The following is a 25,524-nucleotide window of genomic DNA, read 5'->3' on the forward strand; positions in this document are numbered from 1 at the left end:
CTGATTGTAAAGGTGCATTTTGGCCTCTTGCCTCCTCTTCCATACGGATTTTCACTACCAACGTTTTAAGAGAGGTTTCCCTTTTGTTTGTGGCACATAGTTTTTTAAAGTTCCTTCCAAGAAGGTGGAAGTTTATCTACTATGCCATAAATAAAAAAGTTATCTCCAATTTTGACCTCCTCGAACATGAGCTCTCCAAAAATCATTATAAAGTCTTGAGCTTGGTCTACCACTGATTTGTTGTCCACCATTTGGAAATGAAAAAATCTACTAGTCACATATTTTTTTGCTCCAACCTCTTCGGTATCATACTTACTCTACAATGCCTTTCAAATTTTTTTTGCACTAGAGTAATTAGTTCTATCATAATAATCATAAAAATTATCAGATAGACAATTAAGAATATAATACCGACACTTATAGGAATCACCATCATACTTTTCCACTTTTTCTAGATGAGAAATAGTTTCATCATCATTCATAGAGGTGATGTCAACTTTATTAGGATTCTTCACTTAACACATAAGACATTGAGAGGACTTAAGTAGAAAAGTACTTTACCCTTCCATCTCTTGAAATGATTACCATTGAACCGAAATGGCTTGTTGAGATCTCCCATCTTGACATCCGCGGTTTTTTCAATTGTCTCCTTAAAATTGTTAGTGAAAAATTACAATATAACAAAATTACAGGATTACAATCGAAAATAAAGTGAAGAAATTAAAAAATCTTTAGGCTGAGGTGCGGATATTTTGTTCTCTTTAAGGAGATTCAAGTCCACTACAATAAATGTTTTTCACCGGTCAAGCAATAGTCCTTCTTGACTTGTCCCTTCTAGGATACAATAGTCTAATCATAAAGTGTAACTCAACAAACTCTAGACAAGAGTTGAGTCCAAAGCTCCACAAAAAGAACACCTCCCTTCAACTAATAAGAACTCTCTCTTTTGACTAACTTTTATCCACTCTATCTTTTCTTGTATGCACCAAACCAAATGAAGACCATCACTATTGATAGTTGAGAAAGTCATCCTAACAATGAATAGGAAGCTAGTGGGGTAGTAAATAGTGAAGATAAATGGTCTAGGAGCAGCGATGGAGCCAAGATTTTCAATAAGGGGGTTCAAAATCTGTAGAAATAGACACACAAAGTAGCCGAAGGGGGTTCGACATCTACTATATATACACAAAAAAATATTTCAACCATGTATAAATAATATAATTTTCCGCCGAAGGGGGTTCGACGAACCCCCTTAGTACAAGGTGGCTCCGCCCCTGCCTAAGAGTTACATATGTTACAAGGTATAATGGAGGAATAAAGAATGAAATAATTGAGAAATAATATGGAGAAGTAATGGCCAAGATGCCACTACCAATGCTGCAAGAAAAGAGTCATAACACCAGCACTTACTCCAAATGGTGTAATGCTCCAAATAAATGTCCAACGGTTAAGACAAAAGAATTATCACCAACGGACAATTTACAGCAAAGGCAACACTTTGACTCCACAGTTTTAAGCAAATTAATATACACAAATATTAATATTAAAATGCTGACCAACACAAAGAAGATTTGGAGCTCCTCTATTGGTATAAAGAAGGATACAATTGGATAAAGATGTATGGTCAGTAGTTGTGACTTAAATAAGGTAACCTCTTAAAGTGAATGAGCTTCAGTTACTATTCTCAAAAAAAAAACAAGTGAATGGTCTATGTTTCAATTGTTTTCCTTTTTTATGTATTTACTTTGACTGATAGTGTTATTTCACCAAAGGGTGTGGCCTAATGATTAATGAAGTTGGTAGATATCTTGGAGACCAAGGTTCAAATTCCAAGATGGAAAAAGCTAGGTGATCTCTTCCAATCTGCCTATGCCTTGGTGTCTTGAGTTATCCAGTGCCTGTGTAAGTGGGAGGTAGCAGGTATCCCTGGAATAGTCAAGTGGGAGCAAGCTAGTTCAAAATTACTGTTTTAGAAAAAAAGAACTGATATTTTTATCAAAGTAAACTGATACCGGTAAGAAGGTTAATCTACGTAGCAGGTATTCCTGGAATAGATATGCTAGCTCTGTTTGTCCCTGTAGTTTAGCGGACTGAATTTTTATTCAGACCGCGATATGTCAGGGCCTCTAGGCACTACTAAATAATATTGAAATTCAATGGTGTTCAAGCCATCAAACTGATTATTTGACCTTTTTTCTATTGAAGTTTTTGGTCATTTCTCTAGAGTTTTTCCACTTTGTTCAAATTCATCTAACTTCGTGTATTGATCAGTAACAATCAAATGTTATTTTAGAGTTTTAGAGAGGTAAACAATTGATAAGCTAACAGATTTTTTTAATTAATTAGAACAATGAAAGAAATTAGTGTAACTAGTGAAAACTAGAAGTAAGAAAATTCTACTTATCATGGAACCGCGATCAGGCTGAGTTTAAAATTAGAAGTTTATGAATTTTTATATTGTATGAAATTAATATACAATGACAAATGTATTTACAGTCACATATATATAGTTATTTATGTATTTCTTAATACATATACGAAACCTAGGCTACTGGTTTCTATGAATCCATACATTATTACTACATTCAATATGTGATACGTGTAAAAAATATTGAACTTAGTTGGACGCATCAATTATAAGCTGCCTATGGTGTATGTACCTAATGGATGTTAACCAGAAAAACATTAATTCTAAAGCTTGAAAGAAACTCTAAAGTAATCACCTTCTATTTTGACATTTCGTAGATTTTGTGAGTGTTACCGAGTTATTACGTACACACCAAAATGAAGATTTGGTAAAAGCTAAAAAGTGAATACTTATTCTCTCTTCAATTAAATAAAATTAGTTAATTCTTATGAGATTTGCCAGCATAACATATATGCTTGTGACAGGTTCAGACTACAATGTAATTTAGGTCATCTACATTGACTTTTGAAGTATAAGGTAATTAGTTTGATGAGAAATTCAACTACTCAGGTCCCTGTCTAACAAACAAAATCCTACAAGTCCTTGTTGCAGCATGCATTCTTAAAAACCTATATAAACCCAATCCCACATCCACTCTTATATATACACATTATTCTTTAATCTTCTAAGATTTGCAGATAAATGGCTCAACATTACCACTTATCTTCTCTTTCACTACTTACATTTCTCAATTTATTCTTCATTTATGGCAACATAACTGGAGCAACTGCACGACACCTTCTAGGGACGCCCCTCCCTGAGATACCTAAACCAGAACTCCCCAAAGTGCCAGCGTTGCCAAAGCCTGAAATCCCAACTGTGCCGAAACCTGAGTTTCCAACCATACCAAAGCCTGAGATACCAACTTTCCCGAAGCCCCAATTACCAACTTTGCCAAAGCCTAAGATGCCTGAGATTCCCCCAATGCCAAAACTAGAGTTTCCTCCCTTGAAAAAGTCAGAAATCCCAGCAGTGCCAAAGACTGAGGTTCCTCCGGCTATGAAAAAACCTGAAGTTCCAACTTTACCGAAGCCCGAGCTACCGAGTGTGCCAAAGCCAGAAATTCCAAAACTACCAAAGCCAAAGGTCCTAGAACTTCCAAAGCCAGAAGTACCAACTATGCCGAAGCCTAAAATCCCAGAATTACCAAAGCCAAAAGCCCCCAAGCTTCCAAAGCAAAAAGTCCCAACAATGCCAAAGCCAGAAGAACTAACTATGCCAAACAATGAAATCCCAAAACTACCAAAGCCTGAAGTACCAAAAATGCCAATGCCTGAAATCCCAGAAGTACCAAAGCCAAAAGTCCCAGAACTTCCGAAGCTAGAAGTACCAACTATCCCAAAGCCTGAAATCCCAGAACTACCAAAGCCAAAAGTCTCTGAGCTTCCAAAGCTAAAAGTTCCAACAATGCCAAAGCCTGAAATTCCAGAACTGCCTAAACCAACTCTTCCTTCACTTTCTCCACCATACAAACCCGCTACTCCTTGAGTAAATTATATGCTACTTTCATTCTATAAGAAAGTACCCAACTGATGTTTTGAGATTTCCATCTCAGTCTATGAAATTTGCCACCCGAGTTGTGTCATTGAGATAGCATTGGATACTTTCTGCTAGGAGTAGAAATTTTAATTCTTTTATAATAGTTTTTGAATTGGATGTACCGAGTTTGTCGTGTTATTATAATATATGAGTGTTTTATGCATTTCTATATATACAATATGATAAAGCTTTGATATATGTAACTTTGGTTTAGTTCCTATCCTTGACCGTCTCTGTTTGTCCATTCTTTCCCTCACAGTTTTTCCTTCCTAATTTATAGTAACCAATTTCTTCCATTACAGAGTAATCAGATACATACAGATGCCATACCCAATTAAAAATAGTAGACTTTGACAATCACATAGATAAATTATGTATTAGAAGAATGTCTTTGCAGGAGAAATTAGGGTGCACCCTTGAGTTTCTTGGCGATGGCAGCGATGTATTTACCTTGGTGATGTGCCTGCTGCAATTCAAGCTCAGATGGCTGTCTGGAGCCATCACCAGTGAATGTTCCAGCTCCATATGGACTTCCTCCTTTCACGTTTTCCATTTCAAACATGCCAGCACCGAATGTGTATCCGATGGGTACAAATATCATTCCATGATGAACAAGCTGAGTTATAGCAGTCAACCTATCATATACCTCGGGTTAAAACAATAACAAGGAAGAGAACGACAATTTATCATGTTTAGTCGTATGAATTTATGTGAAATAAGATCATACGGTGTTGTTTCTTGTCCACCGCCTTGGGATCCAGTGCTATAGAATATGCCTGCAGGCTTGCCAGCTAGTTGTTGTGTTCTCCATAGACCTCCAGTTGCATCAAGGAATGCTTTAAACTGAGCGGACAATATTCCGAACCTTGTAGGGAATCCAAAAACAAAACCATCAGCTTCAGCAAGTTCTTGAGGTGTTATAATAGGCACATCACTCTTTGGAGGTGCACTCATTTTCGCTAGCACCTCTTCTGACAATGTTTCAGGTACCTGTACCACAAAATGGTATGTTCTCTTTTAGTATATATAAGTGCCACAAAACAGAGTGGACCTAACATTTTTAGTGTAGAACCAAACTGGTGATTTCTGCATATGAGAACATAGTAATGGAGAAGGTAATAGCCAAAATACGATTCGTTTTGGCTAGAGAGCCCAAATCAGCTATATAATTGACTCGGGTTTGCCGTAATGCTAAAACTATGGCGAATGCATCTATCGTCATTGATGCATAAATAAAGATACCAATTAGTAGTGATTGAATTCCTTCTAACCTTCTCCAAAAGAATGATAAGGACAACTTATGCTTCATGCATGATCAGTTAGCTGGTGCAACTACACGAGCCGCTTTCTATAGACGCCATTCCCTGAGATCCCTACACAAGAATCCCCAAATATTCCAGCCTTACCAAAGCCTGAAATACCAATACCTGAAGTATTAATTATACCAAACCTAAAATTTCAGTGTTCCAAAGCTATATGTATCCGGGGCGTAAGCAAGATTTTTTGTAAGTGTGTCCATATTTAAAGGAGCAAACAAAGAACAAATCTTGTAGCGACATTATATTAAAAATATTAGTTTATTGCTATAATTTTCGTCGGCGAGATCTCATTTTTTAAAATGTATTCATAACAGTATACATATTTTTTAATCATAATAGTCTCGTTAGAAATAGTTGTATAAGGTAAAAACACCAAACAACCACTTAAGAACTCATTATTCATTTGATTTTACAAATCAATCTTAATCAACTTCATCACCGAAAAAGCAATACGCCAAGTCTCAAGTAATTGGAGCGAGTAGTTTTCAGAATTAGGTTTTTATATGAGCTGAAATAATTGAATCCCGGTAGTGTTTATAGTTATTTATTATTCTTTTCATACACAAAAGTTGATGTGTTCAAGCAGTAAAACTTTAAAAAAAAAATGAAAGATACTAAGTAACTGTCAAAAATTGCAGTAATTATGTAGACACCTGAATGAAGATTTGCGGTAAAAAAGTGAATACTTTTTCTCTTTTCAAAGAAATGAAATCAGCTAAGCTAAGAATTCTTATCAGGTTTCCAGCATAACCTATATGCAAGAGACGGGTTTAGACTATTAAGTAATTTAGGTCATCTAAATTGACTTTTCAAGTACCAGTCTGGAAGCTGATTAGTTTGATGAGAAATTCAACTACTCGGGTCCATGGCTAACAAACAGAAATACAGAATCCTGAAAGTCCTTGTAATTGCATACTTGAAAACTATATAAAGCAACAGACTTAAAGTTAATGCCACATCCCAATCACATCGAGTCCTACAAATTATTCTTCTTTTTGCTTCAACTATCTGCATAAAAATGGGTCAGCATTACAACGTATCCTCCCTCTTACTACTTGCATTTCTTAATTTATTCTTCATTTATGGCAACATAACTGGTGCGGTTGCACGCCACCTCCTAGAGACGCCCGTCCCTGAGATACCTAAACCAGAACTACCAAAGGTTCCAGCCTTGCCAAAACTTGAAATCCCAACTCTGCCGAAGCCTGGGCTTCCAACCAAACCATAGCCTGAGATCCCCATTGTTCCAACGCCCAAGCTACCAACTTTCCCTAAGCCTGAGTTACCAACTTTGCCAAAGCCTAAGCTGCCAGCTATGCCAAAGCCTGAATTACCGACTTTGCAAAAGCCTGAGATTCCAGTTGTGCCAAAACCCATGCTTCCAGCTATACCAAAGCCTAAGATTCCAACAATGCCAAAACTCGAGTTTCCTTCTTTGAAAAAGCCAGAAGTACCAACTATGCCAAAGCCTGAAATCCCAGAACTGCCAAAGCCAAAAGCCCTAGAGCTTCCAAAGCCAAAAGTACCAACTATGCCAAAGCCTGAAGTCCAAGAACTACCAAAGCCAAAACCCCAGAGCTTCCAAAGCTAAAAGTCCCAACTACGCCAAAGCCTGAAATCCCAGAACCACCAAAGCCAAAAGTCCCAGAATTACTAACTATGTCAAAGCTTGAAATCCCAGAACTACCAAAGCCAAAAGTCCCTGAGCTTCCAAAGATAAAAGTCCCAACTATGACAAAATCTGAAATTCCAGAACTACCAAAGCCAAAAGTCCCTGAACATCCAAAGCTAGAAGTACCAACTATGCCAAAGACTAAAATCCCAGAACTACCAAAGCCAGAATTACCAACTATGCCAAAGTCTAAAATCTCAGAACTACCAAACCCAAGAGTCCCCGAGTTTCCAAATCTAAAAGTCCCAACTATGCCAAAGCCTTGAATTCCAGAACTACCTAAACCAACTCTTCCTTCACTTTCTCCACCATACAAACCTGTTACTCCTTGAGTAAATTATGTGCTACTTTCACTCTATAAGAAAGTACCCAACTCATGTTTTGAGATTTCCATCTCAGTCTATGAAATTTGCCACCCGAGTTGTGTCATGGAGATAGCATTGGATACTTTCTGCTAGGAGTAGAAATTTTAATTCTTTTATAGTATTTGAATTGGATGTACCATTTGACGTGTCATTATGCTATATGAGTGTTTTATGTTCTTCGTTATAAATAAGCTATGATCTATGTTATTTTGATTTAGTTTGTATCATTGGCAAGTTCTGTTTTTTCTCAATCCTTATTCGTACACTCTTTCCCTCTCGGTATTTTCTTTCCTAATTTATAGTAACCAAAATTTCCCATTGCATCTTAAGAGTATATATATGGAACAAAGAATGAATTGGCATATTTAAGTGTAGAACTAAATTGATGATTTAGGTATTTTTACTTTTTGTTTCGTTTATCCTAACGCATATTAAATGGATTCAGTTACCTCTATTTCGCCTGCTCTAAAAGTGTTCCTTTGTACAACAAAAGTTGTTGTGGCTAACTGATTCAGTATAATTTTTCCTTACAAAAGGTAGAAAGTCGTATCGATTCTACCAGGCATCACTTTTTTATCAAACAATAAAACTCTAAATTTTAAAAATGGCAGTTATTGAGTAACTGTGCTAAGTTTGCTAGCAAAGTTAGGTGCTTTGCCAGTGAACCAATAGGCTACGGGAAGTGATTTCATTTGTTTTTATTTATAATTGAAATATTTTATTTTACATATATGTATTTATTAAAATTTTGGATGCCCTTCATCCTATCTAAATCCGCCCCTGTATGCAATGCAACAGTCCTTTTATATGAATCTGATATACTATTCTTTCAGTATTGACTTCTTCTTTTTCATTTCTTGGAGAATTGTATTGACATTTGTGGTATATTGTGAATCCAGGACTTCTCTCTTCTCAAGAAAATAAAATATAAGCTACTCTATCCGGTCCAAAACCTGTATTACCAACTTTACCAAAGCTTGATTTCCCAACTGTCCCAAAACCAGAGCTTCCTGCTATGCCAATGTTTGATATTCCAGCAATGCTAAAACCCAAGCTTCCTCCCTTGAAAAAGCCAGAAATCCCACAACTACCAAAGCCAAAAGTTCCAGAGATTCTAAAGACTGAAATCCCAAAAATGCCTGAACCAACTTTTCCTTCACTTTCTCCACCATACTACTCCTTGAGCAAATTATATTCTATTCACTCAATTAGTAAGCACTTGTTAGAATACTGACCCCATATTTGCCTAAGGACCTGGTATATTGTATCTGTTCCTTTGAAGATCACAGCAGTTACATTATGTAAAGCAAATAAAGTAATGACACAATATTTTATCGCGAAAAACCCCGGCTCATAAAGGGTAAAAAACCACGACCTACACCTCTGTAGGATTTAACTCTACTTCATTAAACTCTAAGCCTCAACAAAAGATTACAAACCTATGTAACCTAAGGAATTATAAACTCTAATTCCTAGACGCCAACAACCAACTAGATCGTCAACCCCACTTCAATCTATGAATTTGAATTACAACTCTATAATCCCAGGAACTAACTCTAATTCCTAAACTCCAATACAAACCCTCCTATGTTTATGTTCCCAAGTCTTTAAGTCTCCCCAACTTGAAGACTCTATTCCTACTCCAGTTTATACTTCACTGGATCTAGAAAGAATTAAAGATACAACTCGATAAAAACTCAATACACGCAAACTTGACTTAAGAACTATAAAACATAAGCCTATGAATCAGTTCTTCAATTCTTGTTTCCTTGCGTTGGCTACACTTCGTAATCAGAAATCACTCAAATATGAAATCCCTCTATTTGATTGTATTCTGCTTGTAACTCTTTGTTTAAGTGTGCAAGTTTCTCCAAAGAAAATATTGCCCTATTTATAGACTTTGAACTCTTCAAAGCCTTTTTCAACTTGAACTCGATTTACATTTCTGATCATGCTTCCTACTCTGTTTCGGATTTGAAAGTTATTTACGCCGTTATACTTCCTACTCTGCTTATGCTTCCTACTTCGTTTAGGCTTCCTACTTTGCTTACGCTTCCTACTTTGCTTAGGATTTCTTTATGAAAGGAAACCTTTTTGCACTGGTTTCTTGTCGAAAAAGCAACCCTTCCACCGCTTTATAACTTCTAATTCGTGTGGTTGACGTTCTCCTTATCCCAGTCGGATTCGGTCTGAAAGGAACATGTCGATGCAATAGGTTCCTTTTCTCTGTTCCTCTATTTGTCAATTATCAAAATCTTTCTCAATCTAACAGTACTCAACCGATGTTTAAAGATTTCCATCTCAGTACGTCTATCAAGTTTACGAGATGAGCTATGAGTTTGGTAAAACATATTGGATACTTTCTGCTAGGAGTAGAAATTTGCAATTCTTTTATACTATATGAGTGAGTGTTTTACTCTAGCTTAGTTCCAATATATCATTGGCCGGCCATGATCTCTATTTCTGCTCAATCCTTGTTTGTCGACTGAACCATTTTTTCCATCACATTTAGAAAAAGGCTCTATTTGGTTTCATCATGTAAAGGAAATTTGAAGTGCCTATGAAGAATTTATGTTTTATTGGTTCAATTTTTAAGATTTTTAACATTTAAATTATTCTATTTGTAAATTAAAAGTATGGATTGTGGCCTATTATTTATTTTGATTTTAGTGATATTTTTACACATAAACTCCGTGCCAAAATTACTAGGTTCATATGAATCTAGTATTTCGTGCTGCAATTGCCCCTTCCTGCTTAGTCACCCAGAAACTCATGATTTGTGTCACCAAAGGTGACTCCATTCCCGAAGCTCAAAGTTAAGACTGTCACCCGGAAACTCATGATTTGTGTCACCAAAGGTGACTCCATTCCCGAAGCTCAAAGTTAAGACGTCTAATTAAGGATTAATAAATATTTATTCTTTCCACATCTCTACCACAACGATTGATGATATTTTTGTAGTATCTACTCTTTCTGGCACTATTGTTCCATAAAAGCCTAATTTTGTCTGCAATCGATATAAGAATAGTTTATATGTTTGAAGTTATATTAGACTTTTTATTTCTTTAAATATGACGTCTCAAATGTTATCGCATTTTACTAAAATTATTACGTATTATTTTGTAATTGTAGATTGTTGATCAGAACTTTTAAGTATTCATATAATGTAATGTTTTCTCTATCAAATTAAATTATCTACAATAATTTTAATATTCTTAATAATCATATATATCATCATATATATAAGAGAGAACCTCAATTATTTTAATGTTCTTAATAATCATGTCATATATCATATATATAAAAAAGAGAACCCTAGGTCCGCCTACGTATCACCACAGACCAGAATTTCCTTTTAATTTATTTATTTCCAAAACTAGCCTTCACATTTCATGAAAAGTTGTGAATTTTATGAAAAGTTATGACTTTTAAGAAAAGTTGCAACTTTTATGAAGAGTTGTGACTTTTATGTAAGGTTGTGACGTTTATGAAAGGTTGTGACATTTCCCTTTACAAAGGGTTGTGACATTTCCAAAGAGTTGTGACCTTTCCGATAAGGTACAATAAGCATTTGTTCACACTGCCCTTTGTTGTCTAAAAATAGAGGGATTTCCTCTCATTTTAAAACAATGAAAATTCTGAACTTCTTCTTCTTCTGCACAATTAAATATTCATGTACTTTGCTCCTATTGAGTGGCTTACTGACACCATTGTTTTTGTATTAATACGTTGGTGAATAAAATCGTTCCATCCTAAGATGATCTAATTCTTTAAACCTTATGTATTAGAGGGGAATAATTTTCTTAAGGGGAAACTGCGCACTTAGTGGACTTGATTTTTTCCTTTCTATTTCATTCTAATTTTACATATCATGGTATTTTTACAGTTATTAATTTATGCTTATGATGTTAATTGTTGTTTTTGAGTAGATGTTTTAAACTCTGTTGTTTATGTTTCTGCAAAGTTATTGTCTCTAGTTATATTGAACATATACACATATAGTAGGTATATTCATTGTGCAGAAAATAATTACTGTACTCAGTTCCAAGAATTCATGTTTTGATATTCTATGACTTAAAAGTACTACATATAAGCTTACATATTATCTATTTTAACATAGATATGAAGTTTCGTCACTTATCAATTGAAGAAATTCATTATGATAGTTCAAAAGTTATAAATGCTTTCATGTTCAGGCGTAATTTCTTTTTTGAATCTGTTCACAAATTTTTGAATTTTTCCTGAGACACATATCACAATTGTATAATCTATGCAACTTTAATGTGTTCTTTTCTTACGAAATGTCTTTGTATATATATTCTTATTTTCTTCGTTACTTTCCTTTTAATATTGATTAAAGAACCAACAATTTATTATTTCCTGAATAATTCATCCATTAGAGGTTCTTGAGTTATGTGATAATGACAAATAATAAATTCATGTTGGAATACTGTTAATATTTTTAAGATCCTATTTTTATTTTTTAATGTATGGATATTAGTAAAGGATTATTTGCAAGTTCAATGCAATTATTATTTATGAATGTGCGAAGCGCAGGCAAATTACCTAGTTAACTTTTAAATCACACAAAATTATTTTCCTAATAAGAAATATTTTCACTAAAAATTGACATTATGAGGTAGGATCCATAAACTACATATATTTCAAAGTCATAACATCTAATTTAGTAAATATTTCACCCTTATTTAGTTTCATTCCTAAGTAGTTACTGCTACAACTAATAATTTTCTAATTCAAACTATTCAAAAATTTACAAAATATATTTTTTTCCTACAAATAAGAGTGTCGGACTTTTCTTCTTTTTTCTTCTCTGATTTATAAGGATAGATATTTATTTGAAAGGATCGGATATACTTATATATGGAGCACAAAATGATTTGAATTTAACTCAATTACTATAAATGGAAATGATAGTATCACAGTAAAATATATGTTTTCATTTAATAAATAATTAGTAAAACAATATGTAGTTAATTCAAGATCTTCTTGAATGTTTTTCATAAAATGAATAAACTTTCAACTTTTGTTTTTCCATGTCATGACCTAAAACTAAAGTCATGATGACACCTACAAAAATCCACGAGTAGGTAAGTCAACCCTCATCCTCAAATCAACTATAACGGGCCTAGGGAGCTTAAGGACTGAGCAAGAGAATAATAAGACACGTTTAAGGAAGAAACATTGAACAAAAGAGAACACAAACATATATATATGTGTGGGGGGGTGGTTGTTGTTCATTTTTCCATACTTCCTTATACTAATTTATCATTTCATAGCGTTTATAAGAGGAAGACTGTACAATAATGGACATGACTATTGTGAATGGACAAGCATAACTTTAAAAAACTTAGACTTATTTGTTCTTGATAGTGAAACTTGATTAACGGTAAAGATCCTCCATGACATTTCAGTGTAAATATCTTATTTTCATCATTTAGAGCATTCCTATAACGAACCCAAGTGATTTATGACATGTTGAGACTAATTGTTCAGTCAACTGGTCGTTCATTTTATTTTTGTGCAAGTTTATGTGCTTTGAAGATTTTGAAGCTTGAATGGCTGACTTCGGTCAAAAGTTCATAAAGACGACCTCAAAATGCAACTATGAGGGTTCCGTTAGCTCCGAAACATCAAGTTTGGCCTAGAATGATCTTTCGTGTGGATCTGGAGGCTTCAGGGCTAATTGGGACCCATTTTTTGTCAAGACGACCTTAGTTTGAAGCTTTAACTTCTCAGTTGAATTTGGTGGGGTTGCATATCTTGTTTGCATGCATGAGATTCCGAACCAATCCTGAGCACCCAAGTGAAGCCCCAGGGGCTAACCTAAAAGTTTTGTGCCTGATGTTGATGCCCCTACTTTTGTAGCCCTAGTATGGCATTAGTGGCCATGGTTCCACTTTAGCAGGTTAGGACATCCACGTGGCATCTGCTTTAGCATCCTTGGCTCGCTTAAGCAGGTAACACTTTAGCTGTCAAGGCTTCAGTTTAGCGAGTCTGGACATCTTAGGCCCTGTTGCTTAAGATACTTTCACTTTAGTGGCCAAGGTTTGCTTTAGCGCGGTCCTTCTGTCTTACCCTAGGTGCTTTCACGGAATTTGTGGATGCTTTTGCTGCACCTGCAACAGTATTAAGACTTGACACGATCAACTCTCACATAAAGTTTGTAATTTGAATATGAGAGTTGTGGGACTCTGAATTTGGTGATTCAAGGCTGGGTGTTATTGGGGAACACGGGGCAATGCGTTAGAGTACTTGGGGAGCATAGGGGAGAATCAGTTCGAGGTATTTTCAACCCCAAAGGGGCTGCCTATCCCTTGTCTTTAGCTTTAATGATGTTTTATGTTGCATGCTATTGTTTGCTACGTTCCAAAGCCCAAAATGTGTTCCATTTTGGGACAAAGGTTTAGGGAGGTAATTAAGACCTTTTGACAGAGTCGATTTTGGAATTTTCGGTGCGGGTCCCATATTTCACATTCTTACTCCAATTTAGGTATGTATCTATTATATGTAACTTTAGTGTCTAAACAACTGTATTAATGTTGTGATTCCATTCTTGATAGTGTGGTAGTGTTCAGAGGTTGTTCAGAATGGAACTGCTCCTAAGTCATGATTTGGATTGTGTGTGTGTTCTTCCTAAAGGTAGGATATGGCTTCCCTTTCCCCACTATTCAAAAATTTACAAAATATATTTTTTTCCTACAAATAAGAGTGTTAGACTTTTCTTCTTTTTTCTTCTCTGATTTATATAGATAGATATTAATTTGAAAGGATCGGATACACTTAGATATGGAGCACAAAATCATGATTTGAATTTAACTCAATTACTATAAATAGAAGTGATAGCATTAGAGTAAAATATATATTTTCATTTAATAAATAATTAGTAAAACAATATGTAGTTAGTTCAAGGAAATAACATACAGGAGCATAATCAAACATGTACTAGGCGTGGTACCAAGGCAAACTAGGTTTATTACCCGATCCAACCATGTAGTAGCCTGTACTAGGCGTGGTACCTGAGCCAACTTAATATATGTACCTGGTGAGGTACCCAAGCCAACCAATGGTCACACAACACACAATCAGAATCATAATCATAATGAACTACAGTAACACTTGTAAACACAAGTAAATTAAGCACCTTCATTGCATGTGATGGTGTACAAGGTATCACCTTACATTTATTTGATCTTCCTAACCATGCATTGCAGAAACAATATGATAAAAACAGTTATCATGCATACATTACATAACTTGGAAACAATAAATTATCACCTTTCTCGAATCAAGCCTTGAAAGCTCTACTGGACCTGAGTCTTTCCCTTGTTACAAATCCTAGCTAGCTTGTTATTGGTCTACAATTAACAAAACAGGTACAAGATTCAATCTCCAATGGCTTAATTATACTCATATTACAACTTAATCTCAACCCCAAGCCAAACTTATGATCTTCTCACCCAATCCAGGGCTTTTCCACCATTAATTCACCGAAAACTACCAATTCCATAGCTACATGAGTGAATAACAATAGATAAATCAAGAAAAACATTTAACAATTAACCCAAGGCTTTACAACCCAAAATCCTCAGTAACTCAGATCTTCCCACCTTAGGAACAAAACCAATGTATTCCCTAGAGTCCCTAATAGCACCTCAATGGCCTAGGGAATCAAAGTATGAAGTTGAAAATTGGATTACTTACATTTACGAAGGTTCTTGATGAAAAATGGCTGAAATTCGCCCTAATTAAGTTGCCCTTGTTCTTCCCCAAAACGTACTTTTCAAATAATTAGCAGCTTTGGGGAATTTTCTCCATTAATTGTGACCAATCCCACTAAAGAGGCTCAATCCCACTATAGTGGAATTGCTATACTGAGACCTCTGTAGCGGGAGTTAATTACACCACAAAAGTAGTGTGTCACCCACTATGGAAGTTTGCATGGGACAAAAACGCAAAAATACTCCAAAAAGTCTCCATTTTTCAACACACCTTCAAAAATTGACATCCCAGACCAACCTATTCATGCCAAGTTCGATAACGTCGAGTTCTACTCACCCCAATTCATTTATGAAAAGTCCTACAAATTCCTTAAGGTCATAGCTAATAGAACGACTAACCAAAGCTTATACATTTTACCCAATCCTTCCCTGAATTTCCCTGGACCTCACCTTTATCGAATTATGCATGAATCTAGTAATATAAGTACTTATATCAAGTGAACATTAAGATGCAATATTCAGTCAAACCAATGCCTTATAAAATAAGATTGATGGAGTTTATATTTTGATTTTAAAAATATTTAACAAAAGTGTAATGGTTTTTTTGTACAAGGAAGAACCAACATTGTCATCATTATCGTGATAGAGTGGTATGCGTGTCAAGTTAAACTATACTTGATTAAGATATATCGTGTCTCTCTTATATCAACTTATTATTTTGATTTGATTTCAAGAGAAAAACAACAAATAAAGAAAGGACATAAAATACATTGTAATTAACAATTTAAAGGTGATTAGTAAATATTAATCAAAAGTTTGATTCCTTAATAATCTCATATAAGCTAGTAAATCTGAGTATTCCTTTATTTTAGGGATATTCAAGATACTATGATATTGTTATTACAAGACAAATTCTAGATACTATAATATTTGCAGATGGCTCTCTTATATCCACTTTTTATTTTGATTTGATTTAAAGTAGACAAACAACAAATAAAGAAAGGACATAAAATACATTGTAATTAACAATTTAAAGGTGATTAGTAAATATTAATCAAAAGTTTGATTCCTTAATAATCTCATATAAGCTAGTAAATCTGAGTATTCCTTTATTTTAGGGATATTCAAGATACTATGATATTGCTATTACAAGACAAATTCTAGATACTATAATATTTGCAGATAAATAGGTCAACTAATGTATCAAATATTGAAATCCTCCTTTTTATATTCTTGTAAAAATCTATATATAGCTAAATGAAAAACTATTGGAATTTCAAAACTTCATTTGCTCTTAACACATGTTACTCTAAGCTTCTTGCATCTGTAGAAAAATGGCTTAGCATTCCAAATTGTCCTCCATCTTATTGCTTGGATTTATCTACTTTATACATGACCACATGATTACAACTATAACAACACGTCGCATTCTACAAACTCCTAGTTTCTCAACGCCCACTACCCTTAGTTTCTCAATGCCCACTACCCAAGTTTCTCCAATTCCCCCGGTCATTCAAAGCCCGCTACCGCAAGTTTCTCCAATTCCCCAGTCTTTCAAAGCCGGAGACTCCTAGTTTCTCAAAATCTGAGACCCCTCGTTTCTCAAAGCCCGAGACTCCTAGTTTCTTGAAACCTAAGACCCTTAGTTTCTCAAAGCCCGAAACTCCTAGTTTATCAAAACCCGAAACTCCTAGTTTCTCAAAGCCCGAGACACCTAGTTTTTCGAAGCCCGAAACTCCTAGTTTCTCTAAACCCGAAACTCCTAGTTTCTCAAAACCTAAGACCCCTAGTTTTTCAGAGCCAGTGACCCCTAGTTTCTCAAAACCTGAGACTCCTAGTTTCTCAATGAGACTCCTAGTTTCTCAAAACCTGAGACTCCTAGTTTCCCAAGGCTCAAAACTCCTACTTTCTCAAAACCTGAGACTCCTACTTTTTCAAAGCCTGAAACTCCTAGTTTCTTAAAGCCCGAGACCCGTAGTTCACAAAATCTTGAGACTCCTACTTTCTCAAAGACCGAGGCCCCTACTTTCTCAAAATCGGAGATCCCTACTTTGTCAAAGCCTGAGACTCCTACTTTCTCAAAGCCTGAAACCCCTAGTTTCTCAAAGCCCGAGACCCCTAGTTCCCAAAAGCTTAAGACTCCTACTTTTTCAAAGCCCGAGACTCCTACTTTCTCAAAACTGGAGACCCCTAGTTTCTCAAAACCTGAGACTCCTACTTCTCCAAACCCCGAAACCCCTACTTTGTCAAAACCCAAAACTCCTACTTTCTCAAATCCCGAGATCCCAACTTTTTCAAAGCCAAAGACCCCTAGTTTCTCAAAATCTGAGACTCCAACTTCTCAAAACCCGAGACTCCTAGTTCTTCAAAGGCCGAGACTCCTAATTCTCCAAATATCGAGGCCCCTAGTTTTTCAAAGCCTGAAACCCCTAGTTTCTCTAAACCCCAGACACCAACTTTCTCAAATCCTGAGACTCCGAGTTCCCTAAAGTCTGAGACCCGAACTTTCCAAAAGCCTGAAATCCCAAGTTCTCCAAAGCTCAAGACCCGAAGTTCTTCAAAGCCTGAGACCCCTAGTTTCTCAAAGCCCGAGACCCCTAGCTTCTCCAAGTCCGAAACTCCTAGTTCTTCAAAGCCTGAGATGCCATGTTCCTCAAAACCTGAGATTCCTAGATTTTCAAAACCTGAAACTCTAACTTTTTCAAAGCTTGAGACTCCAAGTTCCCCAAAGTCGGAGACCCCTACTTTCTCAAAGCCTGAAATCCCAAATTCTCCAAATCCCGAGACCCCAAGTTCCCCTAAGCCTGTGACCCCTAGATTTTCAAAACCCAAAACTCCTAGCTTCTCAAAGCCCGAGACTCTTAGCTTTTCAAAATCTGAGACCCCAAGTTTCTCAAGACCCGAGAGTCTAAGTTTCTCAAAGCCTGAGACCCTAAGTTCCTTGAAGCCCGAGGCTCCAAGTTCTTTAACGCCCGAGACACCAAGTTTCTCAAAACCTGTGATCCTAGTTTCTCAAAGCCTGAGACTCCAAGTTCTCCAAAGCCTGAGATTCGAAGTTTTGCAAAGCCCGAGACCCCTAGTTTCTCAAAGCCCGAGACTCCTAGTTTCTTAAAACCCAAGACTCCAAGTTCCCCAAAGCCTGAGACCCCTAGTTTTTCAAAACCCGAGACCCCTAGTTCTCCAAATCTTAAGGCTCCAAGTTCTCCAAAGTCACAGGCCCCTAGTTTCTCAAAGCCTGAAACTTCTAGTTTCTCAAAGAAGCCCGAGACGTCAAAGTTCCTCTAAGCCTGAGACTCCTAATTTATTAAAACCCGAGACTTCAAGTTCTCTAAAGCCCAAGGCTCCTACTTTTTTAAAACCTGAGACCCCAAGTTCTCCAAAGCCCAAGACTCCAAGTTTCTCAACGCCCCGAGACTCCTACTTTCTCAAAGCCCGAGACCCCAAGTTCCTCAAAATCTGAGACTCCAAGTTTCTCAAAGCCCAAGACCCCTAGCTCTTTTAAGCCTGAGACTCCTAGCTTTTCAAAGCCCGAGACACCAAGTTCTCCAAAGTTCGAGACTCCTAGTTCCCAAAAGCCCGAGACTCCAAGTTCTCCAAAGACCGAGAATCCAAGTTCCCCAAAGACCAAAACTCCAAATTTCCCAAAGCCTGAGACCCCAAGTTCCCTAAAGCCCAATACACTTAGTTTCCCAAAGCTTGATACCCCAAGTTTCTCAAAACCCAAGACCCCAAGTTCTGAGACCTCGAGTTTTCCAAAACCTGAAACTACTAGTTCCCAAAAGCCTGAGACGCCGAATTCCCCAAAGTTTGGTACGCCAAGTTTGCCTAAGTTTGAGATGCCAAGTTATCCAAATTTCGAGACTATTAGTTTCTCAAAACCTGAGACCTCTAATTCCTCAAAGCATAAGATTCCAACAACCCCAGAACTCAAGACTCCTAGTGTCTCCATGCCTGAAATACCAAGTGTTCCAAAGCGTGAGCTACCAACCACCCCAAAGCCTGAGATCCCAACTTTTACAAAGCCTGAATTACCAGTTGTTTCAAATCCTGAGATTCTAAGTGTGATAAAGACAAAAAATCCAAAACTTTCTAAATGAACATTGTCAACTTCTCCATGAGAAACTATGATGTTATTCATGTGGCATGACTTGTGCTAGCTAACAGACGAATTAGATCGCATATGAATGAGTTGACAATGGGTTAGATGCGAATGGATAAAATATTTGACTCATCGATATTTTATGTGAATAAAAATAGGTTGAATGATGGATGATATTATAATATCCACTTATTATCTACTCATAAATTGTACAAAATTGAAATTATCTATCAAATAAAGTGAAGCACTTTCTTTTTCTTTAATTTTTTTATTTTGATAAGCCAATTTACATTGCTTTTCACTTTGTTAGATGTTTATTTTTTCTTAGTCAATATATTACATATTAATTATATTTATATATAGAAGCTACAGTTTCTAACTTTTGGTAGGAAGTTTTTTTACGCTAAAACCGTAGATGCTAAAATTAGAGATCATTGAATTAAGGAAAAATGGTCTAAAATATATCCGAACTTTCACCGAAATTGCAGTAACGATACCAAACTTTGGGAAGGACCTTTTACCCCCCTACACTATTTAATAGTGTATTTTAAAGGTATATATATGCCCACGTGGACATCAATAATTATTGCATAATTATAAATAATAACGTGTCCACGTGGGCACATATATACCTTTTAAACTACACTATTAAATAGTGCAGTGGGGTAAAAGGTCATCCATAAAGTTTGGTATCGTAACAACAATTTCGGCCAAAGTTGGAGTATTTTTCATACCCTTTTCCCTTGAATTAAACTAGAAAAGGTTACGGTATATATACTTTTATAATTTGGTATTCAGTTACTTTGAAACAAAATAATACGCACATAGTGGCAACAAAAAACTAGTGGAATTTTGAGTTATATATACATATATATTAGGTAATTACCCACATGATGACTTTATTAAGCTTTATTATTAATTCTCAACTAATATCCGAATAATAGAAATAACTTAAAGGTCGTTGCAATATTTTTGAACATAAATACAGAGATTCGACATTATCACATATCTCAAACGTCTATGATGAATGATTGCAAATATCGTACTTTTTGAACAATTTTCTCTTCTAATGCACATTTGTTTTCTGATTGTAACATTTTTTCCTTTATTTAATGTGTTCTCAATATTGCATGATCTATTAAAAATTAATTTAGCAAGTAAATTTATTTCAAATTCATTCTAAAAGTAACAACTAATTATGTTAAAAATTAATGCAATAACGAAAACAACATTATTTGGCTACTCTTCCTTATCAGTTTTCTTTAATAATTTATAGTAATAGTAACCACTTTCTTCCATCACATTTCAAGAGTATGATTTAAAGGATCAATTATCATATTTTAAAGTGCCAATTAAATATTTTTTTCCATAAATACACCTCAATAGAGTGTTGTACTTGTTATATGAATTTACAATGTAGTTATATTTTTCTTATGCCATTTCTTTAGATTGTACTAGTCTTTTTTTTTCTCATCAGGTGCCAAATATCTATTTTTAGAGATGGATCTAGGATTTATGTTTGTTGGTTCAATTTTTAAGATTCTTAATATTAAACCTATTTGATTTGTAAATTATAAGTATGAGTTCAGGCTAATTTTGGTAGCTAGTCTTACTGTCACTATTGTTCCATACAAAGCCTAATTTTGTTTGCAATCAATATAAATATTGTTTATTTGTTCCAAGTTATAATCAACTTTTTATTTCTTTTAAGTGGGACATCCCAAATGTTATCATATTTTACAAAACATATTATTATTATTTTGTTGATAGTTGATTATAACTTTTAAGTATATTCATATAATGTAATGTTTTCTCCATCAAATTATATTATCAATCATTATTTTAATATTTTTAGTAATAATATAAATACTTAAATCAAGTAAACATCAAGACGCGATATTCAATCAAACAATGCCTTATAAATAAGACTAAGAAAGTTTATATGTTGAGTTTTAAAGATATTTAGTGAAACGTGTAATGATTTTAGCTATTACAAGGAGAAATCAACATTGTCATTCTTATCATGATAGAATGATATGCATGACAAGTGTTTGATTAAGATATGACGGGTCTCTCCTTATACCCACTTTTTATTTTTATTTTATTCAAAGAGAAAAGCTAGAAATAAAGAAAGGACATAACTAAAAGACATTGTGATTGATAATTTAAAGGTGATTAGTAAATAGTTTAACAATTGTTTGCTTCGTTAATAATCTCAGATAAGCTAGTAAATCTGAGCATTCCTTTATTCTAGCGATATTCAAGATACTATAATATTGCTATCACAATACAAATTCTAGATACTATAATATTGGCAGATAAATAAGATAACTAACGCATCACATTTTGAAATCCTCCCTTTTACATGCCTTTAAAAATCTATATATAGCTAAATGGAAAACAATTGAAATATCAAAATTTTATTTGCTCTTACCACATTTTTCTCTAAGCTTCTTACCCGGCATTACAACTTGTCCTCCATCTTATTGTTTGCTTTTATCTACTTTATGAATGACCACATGATAACTACTATAACGGCACGTTGCCTTCTTCACGCACAAATTTTTGGTCAAACTTAAACTGTTTAACTTTCGGAAAATAAAAAGTGCCACGTAAATTGGGACAGAGGAAATATTTTTTATGGTTTCATTTTTATGGTTTTTAGGAAAACATAAAATATGATTTAATTTATACTTTTTATTATTACAATCAAGAACATTCAATCATATCAAACAAGTATACTTTTTAATCTGATATGTAAGCAGAACCTTTATCGATGTCGCTCATTAATTATCAATCAAACACAAGACCCAAAATTCAATCAACTACAATGTAGTAACCCTCCAGGTTATTTTATCTTTATTGCATTTTTTTGGTGTTTAGAGCGTTGAGATTGACAGTTTGGTCACCTGGTTGTTCGTTTGGTTTTTGTGCAAGTTTCTGTGTTTTGGAGCTTTTGAAACTTGAATAGTTGACTTCGGTCAAAACATCTGGTCGACGACCTCAAAACACAATTTTGACGGCTCTGTTAGCTCCAAAACATCGAGTTTGGTCAGAAGAACCTTCGGAGCAGATCCTAAGACTTTTGGGCTCATTTTGAATTACCTTATGGAATTTGACTTGAAACGGAGGTAATTGGGTGTGGGACCCATTTTTCATTGATAACATCTCGGTTGGAAGTTTTGACATCTCTTTTGAGTCTGGAATGTCGAATTTGGTGGGGTAGAATAGTTCATTTGTGTGCATGAGATTTTGAATGAATCTCGAGCACCCCATCAGGGAATTTGTGAACTTGAGTTCTAGCTGATGCATCAACATATGGTGTCGGTAAAATCCTTCATCACCATCGCGATGAAACCTCCGCGATTGTGGTGGGCATTGCACCTTACCTCGCGATCGCGTGGCCTCCTGTCTGCGATCGTGATGGACTATTCATAAGGTTGACCATTTTTGTAAGATCAATTGCAAAGTTTGACCTCCACAATCGAGGTGGTCATTTTATCTGGAGGGTCTCAATTGCAGCCACGTACTTCGCGTAACATTGATTATTTCATCTTTTGGTTTATATTTCAAATTTGATTTTTGTGACCTATGGAGCTCTAGTTTGGCTTCTTTTCATTGCGTGTTGTCGGAATATCGGGATTGTCGGGGATGCATGGAAAGATTGTTTTGCATGTAATTGTGAGAATAATTCTTATAATTATGGCCCAAGTTTACTTGCAACCCAAGTAATACCATAAATAATATTTAATGAATAATAGATCTCGTCTATACATTGTTATTTGATGGACGTACCAGATTAAGTCTTAACCTCTATAAATTGGTCCTCCCTCCACCTATTAGGGTTACCACATATTCTCTTCATTAATTCCATCGCTGACGGTTGTGATAACGTAAGGCTAGGGCAAGGTGGTAGAAACCAATTTACGACTAACGCTTTCGCTTTTATTTGTGATGATGTCTTCCGCATCAGGTATGTGCCCCTAATGATCTCTACGTAAGATTATCGTGTTCAAGATCCTGATATTGTGAATTAAAATATTTAATCTTACATGTGGCATCGGAGCCTGGATTGTTTGAATCGATAATCTTCGTATAAGAAACATTCAATATTTATGATGTACTGCTTATCGCATGCTCCACGTCAATACTTACTATCAATGTTCCAATAATATCTATCTAAGATGATGTAAGAGACTAACATAATGTCACCTGCAAACTTGCACAAATTTTGTTGTTACATTAATGAGAACAAAGTAAAAACAATACATAAGAAACTCACTTCTTTTAAAGGACGTGTACATTGAGGTTAATTAAAAAAAAATCTTTTTAAGATCTTCTTCAATATACATGTCTTGTTACAGTATTGTTTTGTATTGGTGGGCACTAACTCTGTGATGAGCCTTCTTCCTAGTTTCTTATGGTTTAAGTTTCTCTAATGTAATAATTATGTTTTGTTTTAGATTGTGCAATAAATTAAAGTGGTTGTTATACTAAGCAATAAATATTATGTGTGGACTTAGTGCAAAATAGTTTGTTAGTCACCAAAGCGGCCAAACTAGAAAAATTAACGTCTACACATATAATATTTATGATCACTTGAAGCATGTATTATGTTTCTATAGTTTGTTAGTCACCAAAGTGGCCAAACTAAAATGTGTAAAATTATTCACATGCACAAAATTTTATGATATTATGTATGTATTATGTTTCTATAGTTTGTTAGTCACCGAAGTGGCCAAACTAGAAAAAAATATCGTCTACACATATAATATTTATGATCACTTGATGCATATATTATGTTTCTATAGTTTGTTAGTCACCAAAGTGGCCAAACTAAAATATATAAAAAATTTCACATGCACAAAAATTTTATGATATTATGTGTGTATTTGTATTCATATAGCTTGTTAGTCACCAAAGTGACCAAACTAGTATGGTTAAGAAAAATATGCATTCATAAAATTGTCATTTATCTATGAAGATTAATTAAATGCCTATATTGAAAAATAAATAGATAAATTGACTTTCACTATTGCTAGAACTTAAGAATTTACCCAAAGGTGAATCTATCATTCTACGAATAGTGAAAATTATGAGGTAAATTAATATTTTTTAGTCAAATATATATTGTATATCCAAAGATGTCGTATGTGTTTGATTAAAAATATTCAATTACCTATTAAAGATAAAAAAAAAATGGCATTTAAATTAGGATAATGTGTCGTAGTATCTACCCAAAGGATAATTACGATATATTTTTTATCGCTTTACTGAATTCACATTATTTTCTGATTTGTGAGCATGTATATCTATTTTGCAGTTATTCCTCTTCATTCACATTCTTCATCTGTTACTGTGTTCAATGGATTGAACATCTCTGAATGGCATGAACAAGTCCAGTGTCACTTAGGTGTGATGGATTTTGACTTGGCTCTGCTGAATGACAAACCTACTGCCATTACTGATAAGAGCAGTGAGGATGAGAAGTCTTTTCATAAATCATGGGAACGCTCTAACACATTAAGCCTTATGTTTATGCGAATGACTGTTGCTAACAACATTAATAGTACTATTCCACAAACAGAAAGCGGTAGGGAATACCTGAAGTTTGTGAATGAACGTTTTCGTTCTGCTGATAAGTCTCTCGCTGGTACACTAATGGCTGAACTCATGATCATGAAGTTTGATGGGTCGCATAGTATGCAAAATCATATCATCGAGATGACTAACATTACATTAAGACTTCGGACCTTGGGGATGAAAGTGGATGACACCTTCTTAGTTCAGTTTATTCTGAACTCGTTGCCTCTTGAGTATGGACCATTCCAAATTAACTATAACACTATTAAGGATAAGTGGGATGTTATTGAATTGTCCGGCATGCTTATTCAAGAGGAGTCAAGACTTAAGAAACAAGGAGGTCATTCCATTAACCTCATGGGTCAAGGAGCTGGTAAAGGACTTAAAGTGAAGGCCAATAAGTTTAAGAAAAAAAAAAGCACCTGCTAAAGTTCCACAGGATGCTCATAAGGAACTCAAGACTGATGTGTGTCATTTTTGTAAAAAGGAAGGACACTATTAGAAAGATTCTAGAAATGTAAAGCTTGGTTTGAAAAGAAAGGTACATTTATTGCTTTTGTATGTTTCGAATCAAATTTAGTAGAAGTTCCTAATAATACTTGGTGGCTTGATTCTGGTGCAACTACTCATGTATCCATTATGTTGTAGGGATTCACTATGATCCAAACAACAAATCCAAATAAGGATTTCTTGTTCATGGGAAATCGCATGAAGGCTCAAATTGAAGGCATAGAGACTTAT

At 35.0% G+C, this 25,524-nt stretch overlaps 4 protein-coding genes across 4 annotated transcripts; 2 read left to right on the plus strand and 2 right to left on the minus strand.

Moving 5' to 3' along the window:
• Positions 1-3,088: 3,088 nt before the first annotated feature.
• Positions 3,089-4,169, plus strand: LOC102594911 (proteoglycan 4-like). Its single transcript, XM_006354220.2, has one exon. The coding sequence runs from the start codon at positions 3,110-3,112 to the stop codon at positions 3,953-3,955; it is 846 nt and encodes a 281-aa protein (XP_006354282.1). The 5' UTR covers positions 3,089-3,109; the 3' UTR covers positions 3,956-4,169.
• Positions 4,170-4,307: 138 nt separating this feature from the next.
• On the minus strand, positions 4,308-5,228 carry LOC102601409 (probable NAD(P)H dehydrogenase (quinone) FQR1-like 1). The gene is made up of 3 exons (XM_006354236.1): positions 5,079-5,228; positions 4,734-4,996; positions 4,308-4,641 (listed from the first exon to the last, which is right to left on the minus strand). The coding sequence occupies exons 1-3, from the start codon at positions 5,226-5,228 to the stop codon at positions 4,410-4,412; spliced, it is 645 nt and encodes a 214-aa protein (XP_006354298.1). The 3' UTR covers positions 4,308-4,409.
• A 1,177-nt stretch (positions 5,229-6,405) lies between these two features.
• On the minus strand, positions 6,406-8,602 carry LOC107061827 (uncharacterized PPE family protein PPE12-like). The gene is made up of 4 exons (XM_015311724.1): positions 8,598-8,602; positions 8,316-8,449; positions 6,856-7,315; positions 6,406-6,808 (listed from the first exon to the last, which is right to left on the minus strand). Exons 1-4 carry the CDS (start codon positions 8,600-8,602, stop codon positions 6,406-6,408), a joined length of 1,002 nt encoding a protein of 333 aa, XP_015167210.1.
• Positions 8,603-12,938: 4,336 nt separating this feature from the next.
• Positions 12,939-25,212, plus strand: LOC102601741 (proline-rich extensin-like protein EPR1). Its single transcript, XM_006354237.1, has 8 exons — positions 12,939-12,998; positions 13,421-13,507; positions 13,594-13,665; positions 17,042-17,461; positions 17,551-17,989; positions 18,049-18,376; positions 18,484-19,160; positions 24,524-25,212. The coding sequence occupies exons 1-8, from the start codon at positions 12,939-12,941 to the stop codon at positions 25,210-25,212; spliced, it is 2,772 nt and encodes a 923-aa protein (XP_006354299.1).
• Positions 25,213-25,524: the final 312 nt, after the last annotated feature.

The sequence above is a fragment of the Solanum tuberosum genome, unplaced genomic scaffold (assembly GCF_000226075.1).
Source record: "Solanum tuberosum cultivar DM 1-3 516 R44 unplaced genomic scaffold, SolTub_3.0 scf00171, whole genome shotgun sequence".
NCBI lineage: Eukaryota > Viridiplantae > Streptophyta > Magnoliopsida > Solanales > Solanaceae > Solanum > Solanum tuberosum.

Bases quoted from the DNA above. Each gene is read 5' to 3' on its own strand.
- LOC102594911 (XM_006354220.2), top strand. From the start codon at position 3,110: ATGGCTCAACATTACCACTTATCTTCTCTTTCACTACTTACATTTCTC.
- LOC102601409 (XM_006354236.1), bottom strand. From the start codon at position 5,228: ATGACGATAGATGCATTCGCCATAGTTTTAGCATTACGGCAAACCCGA. The intron at 4,997-5,078 runs GTTCTACACTAA...TTTGTGGTACAG, and splicing joins ATGCAGAAATCACCAGTTTG to GTACCTGAAACATTGTCAGA. The intron at 4,642-4,733 runs GTATGATCTTAT...GGTATATGATAG, and splicing joins GGTGGACAAGAAACAACACC to GTTGACTGCTATAACTCAGC.
- LOC107061827 (XM_015311724.1), bottom strand. The intron at 7,316-8,315 runs GTTTTGGACCGG...AAGGAGTAACAG, and splicing joins TGGTAAAGTTGGTAATACAG to GTTTGTATGGTGGAGAAAGT. The intron at 6,809-6,855 runs GTTGGTACTTTT...TGGCTTTGGCAG, and splicing joins GGACTTCAGGCTTTGGCATA to TTCTGGGATTTCAGGCTTTG.
- LOC102601741 (XM_006354237.1), top strand. From the start codon at position 12,939: ATGGCTGACTTCGGTCAAAAGTTCATAAAGACGACCTCAAAATGCAAC. The intron at 12,999-13,420 runs GTTAGCTCCGAA...CTTTCACTTTAG, and splicing joins AATGCAACTATGAGGGTTCC to TGGCCAAGGTTTGCTTTAGC. The intron at 17,990-18,048 runs GTTTCTCAAGAC...AGTTCCTTGAAG, and splicing joins TTCAAAATCTGAGACCCCAA to CCCGAGGCTCCAAGTTCTTT.